Here is a 12399-nt window from a genome sequence, read left to right on the forward strand (position 1 = left end):
AGTGAAATAAAAATTTCAGTGTATATATGACTTTGAAAATAGAACATAGAATACCATAGACCAGATTACTCTGGTGTTGTGTGGGAAGGTGAGTTAGTATATTTTTCAAACTACATACTTTATGTACTACCCCTTCCCCCAACCTCCTTTCTTTTTCTCTCTCTGCTCCCCCCTTCCCTCCACCTCTCTTTCTTTCTCTGTAGGCTTGGGATTTTCCCTGCTAAATCAGGGAATTTATATATCTTATTTTATTTTAAACTATGGTAATACTTATACCCTAGGGAATGCATGAGATAGTATACAAAAAATATGCCTGGAAATCCAAACACTCTAATAAGAACTTGTGTTATAAATATGAGTTCATTTTTAAAAAAGTCTGTTAAGAGTTAGCCCGTACAATCAAAATGGGTATGTTTCTGCTCTTCTCTTCTCCTGTTCTAGTGGGACAAAGCCTTGTCAGTTGCGCCAGGGGTGTCTGTGAAATACTGGAAGAAGTTGATGCAGAGGTGAGGCAGAGAGTCTGTGTCCAAACAGATGTTTTACATTTTGTTAAAATAGAAGCAATATATAAGTATGCTAGTAGCCTTTGAGATTTTTTACTTTTATGTTGTTTTAAATGATAACTGAATTTTATATCTCCTGATACAGTAAATTAAATGAATCGGTTATAAGTCATTTGGCATTCTTATATTTGAGCTGACATCTGATAAGAACAGTGGTAGAAGGCAAATTCCCCCATGTTGATGGAGGAAATGACAGATCAGTCAACATACTCACTGGTTAATATATTGCTATTGAAATATAAGTGGTAAGATTTCTTGAAGGTTAGCAAAGTTCGTGAAATAGTCATTCTATAAATAATCTCAGAAATTCTCTCTGTGGACACTAATTCCTGCCATGTCCTCTGCATGTATACAAGGTAGTTCTGATGATGAAGAAGGGTTTTACCACTGAACAAGGTTAACCGGATGTCCTTGTTCTAGAATGTAATAAACAAACAAGATTTCTTCTGAGGTGTATTGGTCTCCTAGGGCTGCCATAAGAAAGGACCACAAACCGAGTGCTTAGAACAACAGAAATGTATTCTCTCCCGGCTCTCAAGTTGTCAGCAGTGTTGCTTCCTGCTGGAGGTTCTGAGAAGGAATCAGGTCCGTGCTCTCCCCCTGGCTTCTGGTGGTTACCGACAGCCCTTGGCACTGCAGGCTCTGCTAAGTCTTCACGTGGCATTATCCTCCGTGCGTTTCTGGGTCCAAATTCCCCCTTTTTAATAAGGATACCAGTCATATCAGATTTAGAGTTTACCCTAATCCAGTACAACCCCGTCTTAACTAATTATATCAGCAAATGAAGTCACACTCACAGGTACTGTGGATTAGGGCTTCCACCACGTATCTTCTGAGGGGGAAACATAGACTGCTCTCTGTTCTGTTCTATTCATTCGTTCCACAGATATTTAGCACTCACTACGTGCCAGTTACCGTAGAGGACTATTTAATGAGTAATTACCTTGCTTCTGGCATTAAAAATGAAGTTTGGTTTTCATTTCACGGGACAGGGTTTAGAAAAAAATTCAACTGTAACTCACGTGTACCCATAAAATCAATCAGAGACTAAGCATGAAATACAGAAGGATTAACGCATTAGCCGTGGGAAAGTGGACCATTCCCCAGCACCTACTCTCCCCAAATAAGTTAAGCATTAGCTAGCTCCAGCCCTCAGACTGCAGGCTCCTTAGACTAAGCTCTGAGAATCCAAAGTAATTCTAAGTTCATGTGTCTTCTGTTGTGTGTACAATTACTACACGATTGTAAATGTCACTGCTCCCACTGAAACCTTAATAAAGTCAGGTTAGCAGAGGGTATTTATTTCACAAAACAATTTTGTTTCAACCTAAGAAACAACAGTCTTTTTCATTTATCTTTGAAAACCAACACCTGATTTTCTCTGCTCCTTAGTTCACATGGTGGCCAGAAAATCATCTCCCTGCAACTCCTAAGTTCATGTTTTATGCATCCAGCCATTCAGAAAGATCGATCGGCAGTCTCTCAGTCCTATTTCTAAATGCCCAGGAAGAGAATATTGTTTCTAAACAGCTATAACAGGGAAATCAGGGTCAGATGGTAAAAGCCTGGTTGTTAGGGAAGACTCCAGTGACCCCATGAACTGGAGACTGTTAACAGTGATCTAGGCAAACAATAATAAAATTGTTGTTTTATTATTAAATAAAAAAGTGTCTACTGCACCCACCCAAAGGTTGGCAATTGAAATGGAGTTTAATGCAGGTGCCAGCGTAAATTAAATATACCAGATTAGTTCTCAGTAAAACTGAGATTGAATGTTAAGAGTGGCATTAACGAGGTTGGTCACTGAGAAAGTAATGGGGACATAAAACAGGAAAAGAGAAACAGAGACAGACAGACAGTGATGGATGTAGAGAGACAGAGACAGACACATGTATATCCTTCATAATCTTCAAGATCAGGCCTCCGCTCCCCCCTCACATATTGGGAACATTATTTTTCTTTAAGCTACCTTGCCTGGGGCAAAGCTCCTTAACCCTTTCCAGCATATGAGCACAGCAAAAACATAGCCAGTTATGACAGTGAGTAGGGAAAAAATCAAAACAAATAAATTTCATGTTTGTTAAATATAAGTAACAGTGAAATAAAATTTTCTTGAATTATCCTTTTTAATGATTCTTAGGCTACTTGCATTCAGAGGCTCGCCAATCGCTGTGCTCACTAAAACGCTTAAAATTCTCTGTCTTTAGTGAAGTCGACACCCACGTATGCATTAATCCAATTGAGAGTAGATGTCCCATCACACATATCTAGGTAACAACTTATCAGAAAGATATATTCCTTATTTTAATAGCTAAGCTACATTAATTTTAAGACCTGAAATGTTCATTGCCTTTAAAATATGAAAATTTGTAGTTTCCTAAGGGGAAACAAGTACTAACAGTGTTTACTATTTCAGGAAACTTTTGTCCTCCTTATGTGATATGATTATAAATCTAGGTCTTTGTGGATTCTGATGCAAATTTTAGAGACTTCAGAGAATCTCAGTCAAACTGAGAACCTTGAAATTACTATGTTATATAAAAAAAAGCTTTGTTGTTATTTTATTAGGAGAGCTGATCAGCTGATCCAGGAAGATAAGGATGATGTCATTCCATACTGCATAGCCACTGGCGATGTGAAAAAATTAGTCCATTTTTTTATGTCACGAGGTCAGCTGAAAGAAGCTCTGCTTGTTGCACAGGTACAAACACGTAACGACACGGGCTGGACACACTGGGAGGGGCGTGTGGGAGGGGGAAGGTCATGTTCACGTGATGGACAGAGTTGTAGATGGCTTGGCTTCTGCCCACCTCCTGACCTTCTTTCTTGGACATTTCAGTCACCCTCTCTTTGCTCTGGCCACACTGAACCTATTTTAGATCTTTAAACATGCAGGCATCTCTGAACTCTGGCCTTTTCTATGCTGCTGAATGTTGTATACACTTGAGCAACTCTAGTAATCATTCACTTGAAGCTTCCTGTTGATACAACAGAGTTCATGGGTTGGTTTTTTTGGTTTTTTTTTAATTCTAAGCCTATCTCCAAATCGTAGTATAAATTTCAAACATCATTTAAATATACTTTGTTCAAAAGAATATTCTGAAATCGGTCCATTATCAGCAGGTAGCTACAGATTAACTAAAGATTGCATTAAATTCCAGGCTGCTTGTGAGGGAAATATGCAAACCTTCCATGTTTCAACACCTAAAGGATCTTCTTATTCTGATGATATCTACAAGGAAGACTTTAACGAGTGAGCGATTCATTCTTTGTTGGGGATCAATACTTTTTTGTGGCTGGTTTCCCTTTAAGGCAGTTCATCCTTCTTGGCACGCAGAGGACTTGTCTGTCTCGTGTCCTCAACTGCATTTCTCACCACAGTCATGTTCCGTCACAGCATCCGTCCCTAGACGAGGAGGGAAATGTCAGGCACATAGACACAGCCGCCACACGTCTTATGTAGCTTCCAGAAAAGCAAAAACTGCATTTCAGTACAGAAATTGCATATAAAGCACCTAAATCCTTAAAATCTGATCAAACCTGCTGGGGAGGAGAGGCAGTAAAAGTAAGATGTGCTGTTTATTAATGTTTCACCCTAGACTCAGTGTGGATAACATCTCCCTGACATCACTCAAAATCCATGACACCCTGGTATTAGCATCTGGAACAACATCTAGGTCTCTTGACATATACACACTACTATATATAAAATAGGTAACTAATAAAGACCTGCTGTAGAGCACAGGGAACTCTACTCAATACTCTGTAATAACCTCTATGGGAAAAGAATCTTAAAAAGAGTGAATATATGTATATGTGTAATTGATTCACTTTGCTGTACAGCAGAAAGTAACACAACATTGTAAACCAACTGTACTCCAATACAAATGTTTTTAAAAATTAAAAAAAAATGAAATCCAAATACTAACGTTTTTAAAAGAAATAGAAATTAGGATTCTCCAGCCTTTTGACCTTTTTCAAGTCCAGTAATCTACCTTCCTCTGCGTCTTCTCTTAGCTCCTATCATGGCCCTAGGAAATAGGATATTTAAACTTTTGGGACACTTGACAAGTAAAAATGATCACAAAATGTTAGGCAAATAATGTGTTGGGACTAACACATTTCTTCCTGGTTTTTTGCTGTTATTCTCTGCCATTTCTAAACTTGGCATTTTAAAGATCTAACATTACACCACCCCTGTTCCAGTCATCACCTAAATCTTGAAAAGTTTCTGTTCAACCTGTAATTCTTCTAAGGTTAACTGCCCCTATAGCTGAGGCATAAATTATTCGATGTAGGATGGGAAATTCTGAAAATTTGGCTTTTCTTCTGAAAAGAAGAAAAATTGCAGGGGAGAGCAGGTAGCCTTATCAGCTCATCTGCTAAGAAAGACTGCTTTCCTGATTTCCCCCCCAAATCAGGCTTTCTACCTATACCAAGGATATAAAATTAAATCTTGTTGGATCCCTTAAGCAGCTTGTTATAAAAAGGCATCAGTTCACTTTTATGATGGAGTCCTTGTGTTTATATCCAGTACGTACACTTTTTCTTCCTAGACTCCTGCAGGAAGCCTGCAGAGAGCTGGCGGAATGGTATTTTCAGGATGGCCGGGCAGTCCTAGCTGCGTGTTGCCACCTTGCTGTGGATAATATCGAGGTACATTTCAAAATGGCTCATGTGAATGAAAAGCTCTTAAGATACGTCATGATGTTTGAGGGGGAATAATACGGTGACTTTCTATGTAAGATCTGGTTTTTGCGTGCTTTCCAAGCCTGAGCGATGACATGCCCAATAAACACAGATAAACTGTACAGGCTATGAGATCTTTTTATTTACCTATTTATTTATTTTTATTACAAGAGACATATTTGTCAAAACCTTACTTTAAGTATTTCATCATATATGAGAAGCAGGAGTGTGGTAAAGGGAAGAGTCACTGGACTTGGACTCAGAATACCTGACTTTTGAAAGCAGTTATTTTTATAGATACTTTAGTATATTCTTCGCAAGTTATGTTTTTGAGGTATTTTTCATTTGAGCCTCTAATGTAATAGGAAACCATTAAGTAAAGATGTGGGTTCTATTTTGCGTGTATCCTTAGCTGTGTTGGCCTTAAAGGATAATTGATAGTCATTGTACAGTATCGAGGAAGATTTTACGAATTTACTTTTTTTTCTGATAGAGGGACTGAAGGACATGTGGCGGATACTGCAGAGAGACTGTTATTAATTACAAAAATGTGAGCAAAGGCTCGAAACTCTTAAATTCTGACCTTATAAAATGTGCTCTGTGTCCCTTTATCAGCTTTTCCATCTGAAAACCGTAGTTGCCCTGACATAAGTACTGTAGACAAATGTTACACTCGGTATTTTATAAGAATAATCGATTGTAGGTTAATACAACTTTATCTGCTTCATGAGATGCAGTAGGGGAATGATGAGGCTGCCCAGCATCTATGAAACTGAAGGAATTCTTTTCTCATTGAGCAAGCTGGCTATGGCGTACCTGATTCGCGGAAACGAGCTGGAGTTGGCAGTCTGTGTGGGCACAGTGCTTGGAGAGCTGGCAGGACCCGCAACCCACTATGCCCTCGAGCTGCTGGCGAGAAAGTGCATGATGATTCCAATGTGGTGAGCATTTCTAAAGTCAAAGAATAGTTTCCTAGTGATGGAAGCATTTTTTGAATGTGGTAAGTTGCTCTTGATAAGATGTGTGTTGGGAGAATATAGGAGCTCCCTTTTAGATAAAGATAAGATGTGAGCATGAATTAAGAGAGAACTACCGTGGCTATGTAGCGAAATCTGCCATCACTTATTCTGAAGTAGCCCAGTTGTAACGTGTGATATTTCAAACACATAAAGCACCATGAGACAGTAAATGTGCACTTCTTAAGATTATCAGGACCACACATTCCCACTTCCCATTGCGGAGCACAGGCTCCGGACGCGCAGGCTCAGTGGCCATGGCTCACGGGCCCAGCCGCTACGCGGCATGTGGGATCTTCCTGGACCGGGGCACGAACCCGTGTCCCCTGCATCGGCAGGCGGACTTTCAACCACTGCACCACCAGGGAAGCCCAACATTCCCACTTTTTAAATTCTGCATGTCTACACTCATTCTTGTCAGATCTTGGGTCTTAGTTTGAGGTTTAGAAAATAAAGTCACTTTTCTAATGGAGAGTAATAATAAAGATGGTATAGCCGGACACTTGGAACAAACTTGGGCTGTGCTGTAAGAGGCAGACCCGGGAGAGTCCCTGGGGGACCTGGAGCTCCAGCTCACAGCAATTCTCCCTCACTTCTCAGGGCAGACAGTCCTTCATCGTGGAGGAAGGAGATGGTGCTGTCACTCACGTGTTTGTTGAATAAAGATGATTTTAGACCTCTGTCTTCTCACGTAGAACCTTGGGAAATTTCTACATAAGCTTGTTTATGAGGACTTTCACGTCTCCCCACTCTACACTCCCTGCACACAGGCCCCCACTCTTACGATGGAGCTATACAGACGCCACTGTTGAACACTACAGATGAGAATCATCGTCATCGCTAGCTAACGCTTCCTTACCGCTCACTGTGCGCCATGCACCGTCGTAAGCACTTACGTGCAACATGCGACAGTTCACTCAGAACTATGCGGTCGATGTTGATTTGCCTCTGGTCTCAGTAATTGGTCGTGCCAGGACTCAAAGCTACATAAACTGGCTCCAGTGTTTGCACTCCTAGCTACTGTCTTAGTCAGCTGGGGCTGCTGTAACAAAATGCTACAGCCTGGGTGACTGATACACAGGAGAAATGTATTTTTCATGGTTCTGGAGAGTGAGAAGTTCAAGATAAACTGGCACATTCGGTGTCTGATGGGAGCTGGCTTCCTGTTTCGTAACTGGCTGCGTTTTTGCTGTGCTCACGTGGTGGAAGGGGTGAGGGAGCTCCCTGTGACCCCTTTTATCGGGGTACTAAATCCCATTCATCGCGGCTCTTCCCTCATGTCCCTATAACCTCCCAAAGACCTCACCTCCTAATACCATCCCGCTGGGGGTTAGATGTCAACATAGGATTTTTGGGGGACACAAACATTCAGTCTATGGCAGCTGTCACACTACACCGCCCCCTCATCCAGGGCTGAGTCAGAAAAAGAGCAGTGCTTCCCGGACTCCTTTCCTGTTGGATCTGGGGGCTTCAGAGAGATTCGGGAATCTCAGAGTTATTCTAATGTTTACCCATATCTTACAGTGATGTAAGAGCTCCCTCCCCCATCAGAATGGAGTGGTGCCCCACCATCAGTCTCAGACTTAAGTGTACCTAACGCAGGCCATCCCTCGAGAGGACCCAGTGCCGTCTCTCAAGAACTATGGTCGTTGGCTCAGACCCAACCGAAAGCACGAGGTCTAACTCACACTACTTAACCCACAAAGGTGACTGACTGACGCTGTGCTAAAAGTCATCATCTAATTCAAATACAATGTGATTACTCTTTAAAAAGAAGTAAAGGTAAAAAAGTAGCGAAACATGGATATTAAATTTTAAAGAGGTTTCAAAATCTTCCACCTGACTCTATGTCTTATTGCTTTTAATATAAAACAAACTTCTCCTTCCTTTTAACTCCCTCCAAGAGTCCTTTCTTAATATAGCCATAGGTTTGTGCACCAGAAACCAGGATAAAGTTCAAACGCTGAAATACATGCATCTGGCTTTTTTTTTTTCTGAGCGAAAACTAATCCTAATGTAATTTTATAAACCGAGAACACTTCATGTTTTTTTTTTACAGTCACTGGTAAAAGTTTGCTTTTTCTTGGTTGTCATTGCCTATTCACGGTATTCAAATTTATTTTCTTTTTAGCTTTCCATCCACTGGATACAGGTATTATCGAGTTTTATTAAAATCTTCAATTAAAAATTCACATATTTTGTTTTTAGAATACCAACTCTTTACTAAGAAATGATCACTAACTGTTTTTGGTTTATTGCTTTGCAGAATGCCAGTTCATTTATATAGTTTATATAAAACCTAACTACAAAGTAATGAGAACAGTTCCTATAACCTAGGTACAAAATCACTCATGATTTTATACTTTAAACCTGTGTAAAAAATGAACTGTGGCTTTCTACAATAAAACAATAATTAATTAACTAAGCAAATTAAGATGCCTGTTCTATAGTGAAATTTAAGAGTTTGGATCATTTCGCTGGTCTATATCAGTATATAGAAATATAGACACACATTTTCCCCTACTGGCATACTGAATTTTCAATAAATAGTGAACTAGCCTAAAAAGTAAATAAAATTAGCTAGAATTGCTGTAAATTTCTCTGTGTCAGGATATGATTCTAGGATAAGAAAGTCAGACTTTTGTCTGTAGTTCATAGAAGTTAAAGTAGAATTTTAGCACAGCTTTTTAAAACACTATAAAAGCAAATGATAATTTCTATGTTCTCATGGACATTATTAAAAACTGCTATTAAATGTTAGTATCAGAAAACATAAAGTCATACTTTTTATCAAGAACAGATGAATTACTCTAATTTGGAACCTGTAAGAACACTCAAAGATTTACTTGCCCAATGATGATAGAGAATTTGACACGTACAAATTATCCCTATTCCTGTTCTTTACTCAGTGTATTCTGATGAAACATCTCCCTAATATTTTCTAAAATAATTTATTCACTTGAGTGACCAATTTAGATTTTACTGAAGGCTGCACGAAGAAGGTGGAGGGGGCTTTACTCAGAGTCCACAGCACAGCCGTGGTAACTTCACATTTGGAATACTGTCTAAAGTCATGCGGAATGTCTATCATTTTCTTGAAAATTGAATAATAATATCGTAAGCCATTAAAAATTAGTGATTTCTCTCTTACGAGGCATGAAACCAAAACCTCCTCACCTCCTGATTTTTAAAAATGATTTTATACAAAATATTTTAATGTAAAGCTGTGAAAGTCCACACATTTTTTAAATGTCTGATTTCAAAATGATCTATTCCATTGATTAAATCTTTAGAAAGCAAATCGGGAAACCGCATTTCTGTTCTTTGATTTCCACCTAAAGTTTAAGAAATATGCAGAATACCCATACATCTAAACTTAAAATATCTAAATATCCATTAGTTTCAATGCGCTGGAAGATACAGTTGTCCATTGTTGGCAAGTGTAGCAAAAGTTGGTGAGAATTAGCTTTCACAGAGTCTGCCTTATAATTCGCTCCAAAGAACACGTCTCATACTACTTAGTTTGGTTAGAGAATTATTCTATAATAACAAAATTAATTGTAAATATATAAGGGCTCAGTATTTAGGAATTTCATAATATGTTTTTTCTTCACGTCCTCTGGTTTCTGTAATCTACATTTAGAGGAGTTTCATAACTAAGTAGGAAATTAGTACTGTTAGAAAAGCAAGGGAGGTGTAATGAGTCTTCTTCCTTTGAAATAGTTCTAAAATGTTATTTTTAGGCTTTTTCTTCCTCACGGAAGTTTCCCCTTTTGTTATGTGAATAGGAATTTGGCCGTTGATCTTCTCCTGATGACTCCTGACAGCGAACTACAGTTAGTAAAACTCTGTGCTTTCTACCCGGGGTGTATCGAAGAGATAAATGATCTTCATGAGAAGGTATGCTGACGATATTAAGTATTCTACTTTGGAATGCAGTGCTGTGATTTCATTAGCTTTAGGTTTGGTCAAATAGTGACGCACACAGAGAAATGAATATACGGTCCCGTCAGAATCCCCTCATAAATACAACAAAAATTATAACAATAAGGAAGAACATTTATTGAGTTTCTACTATACGTTTGGAACTGTTCTAAATTTTCACATCTGTTATCTATCTGTTACTTAATTCTCATGAAACTCTGAAAAGCAGGGGATACTTTCCTAATTTATAAAGAAAGTGAACTCAGAGAAGGTAAGGAACTTTTTTTTTTTTTTTTTTTTTTTTTTTTTGCGGTACACGGGCCTCTCACTGTTGTGGCCTCTCCCGTTGCGGAGCACAGGCTCCGGACGCGCAGGCTCAGCGGCATGGCTCACGGGCCCAGCCGCTCCGCGGCATATGGGATCCTCCCGGACCGGGGCATGAACCTGTGTCCCCTGCATCGGTAGGTGGACTCTCAACCACTGCGCCACCAGGGAAGCCCGGAACTTTCAACTAGTTAACGGTGGGGTGAGAACTTCAACGTTTGTAACTTCACATCCCAAGCCCTTTCCACTTTGCATCTTAAGGTACATGTATGCTAACTTTAAAAATAGGCAGTTTAAGATCTTTAAAAGAATCAGTGACGTATAATAAAATTGGTATGCTTATTCTAAAGTGCTTTTTAAAAATGCTCCATTACGAATACAGGAATTTATATACCAAGATTACATACAAAAGCAATCAAAATGTTCAACAATAGGGAGATTGTATTAATTACAGTATATTTTGGCTGTGCCACGTGGCTTGCGGGATCTCAGCTCACCAACCAGGGACTGAACCCGGGCCATGGTAGTGAAAGCCCAGAATCCTAACCACTAGGCCACCAGGGAACTCCCCTAAAAATTATATTTAAATATTAAGTCATATAGCTTTTGGAATTTTAAGATAGGATAAGAATTACAGGAATGATCAACCTACTCTTCTTAGCATATTATGTGTCAGAATGAAATTTCAGTGGGAACCATTTGCTAATTCCCTCTACTCTCAGAGCATATAGCAAAGTGAAGAAACTTTTTTCTTTCTAACCAGGCACAGTTCCTAGCACATAGTAGTTGCTCAGTAAATAACTGGCATTCAGTGAATAAAGATGGGGAAACAATATGAAATGTCACATACATAAGAGCTCTTTTAGTTTAGTTTGTTGTAATTTTTTTTGAGAGAGTTTGAGGGATCTAAAATATTCAGTTTACTTAAATTTTAAACAACGGAAAATATGAAGCTGTGGAATAAACAAATTGAATAAACCATTTTAGTAACTTACGGGGGTGTAAAAAATAGTGAGAAGGAAATAGAGTGACAAATCTGCAAGGAGAGGAGACAGATGACCTAACTGTGGATGAACCACATCATCTGCGGTCACAGCACAAAATATTTTTTGCGGCGGAAGCTCCGTCTCAGTGGTTGCCAAAGACTAGTAAGACAGCAGTAAACTATGCCTGTGTTGCTTAGAAACAAACCAACAAACTTTAACACCTAAACTGCACATATCATGAACAAGTCAGAATTTTATCTAAAATTAATTTATAACTTAAGTTAAAATATTGATTTGAGTTGTTAAGTTACTAATTTATAACTTAATTCCTGTCTACGTTATGGAAGCAGAAAAACTTACATGAAGGTGGAGTAGACTCTCAGTTTTAACAGAAAAAAACATTATTTGAAAAGATTGGGAGTGTTGCTTTTCATTTTACAGTAATGAATTCATAGACTCAGATCTCCACTTTGTGGCATTTCGGAATGTCAAAGCTAAAAACGTTGAGAGCTTGTCCTACTCGAAATAAAGTTGCTTTGTCTCAAGGCCAAGTGAAAGTAAATCACTGTGTAGAGAACACGTAAGCATGCACCTTTTATGTTTTCTACATTTAATGTAGTTTTTGAGACTGGTCAGTATATTTGTTCTAAAGTAACTAATTTCAGCATTTCCTGCTCAATTACATTTGCAGGTACTAATTCTAGTATCACAATCAGGACAATTTACTTCCACCTCTTTGGGGTTGGTTTTTTTTTTGTTTTTTTAGCTTTTTTTTTTTTTTTTTTTTTTTTTTGCGGTACTCGGGCCTCTCACTGTTGTGGCCTCTCCCATTGCGGAGCACAGGCTCCGGATGCGCAGGCTCAGCGGCCATGGCTCACGGGCCCGGCCGTTCCGCGG

At 39.0% G+C, this 12399-nt stretch overlaps 1 protein-coding gene across 7 annotated transcripts in view; it reads left to right on the top strand.

The window, feature by feature from the left end:
• Window positions 1–12399, top strand: part of WDR17 (WD repeat domain 17) — an 82159-nt gene that overhangs the window by 58426 nt on the left and 11334 nt on the right. For 4 of the 7 annotated variants that reach the window (XM_067721910.1, XM_067721913.1, XM_067721915.1 and 1 more), the window contains 7 exons: window positions 442–506; window positions 3132–3264; window positions 3725–3816; window positions 5120–5219; window positions 6054–6193; window positions 8400–8420; window positions 10057–10168. In XM_067721910.1, the coding sequence (XP_067578011.1) occupies window positions 442–506; window positions 3132–3264; window positions 3725–3816; window positions 5120–5219; window positions 6054–6193; window positions 8400–8420; window positions 10057–10168 (663 nt within the window). Of the gene's footprint in view, window positions 1–441; window positions 507–3131; window positions 3265–3724; window positions 3817–5119; window positions 5220–6053; window positions 6194–7792; window positions 8377–8399; window positions 8421–10056; window positions 10169–12399 lie in introns of those variants that run through there. The other 3 variants (XM_067721917.1, XM_067721911.1, XM_067721916.1) reach the window with 3 other exon arrangements.

This window comes from Pseudorca crassidens, chromosome 21 (assembly GCF_039906515.1).
Source record: "Pseudorca crassidens isolate mPseCra1 chromosome 21, mPseCra1.hap1, whole genome shotgun sequence".
NCBI classification, from domain to species: domain Eukaryota; kingdom Metazoa; phylum Chordata; class Mammalia; order Artiodactyla; family Delphinidae; genus Pseudorca; species Pseudorca crassidens.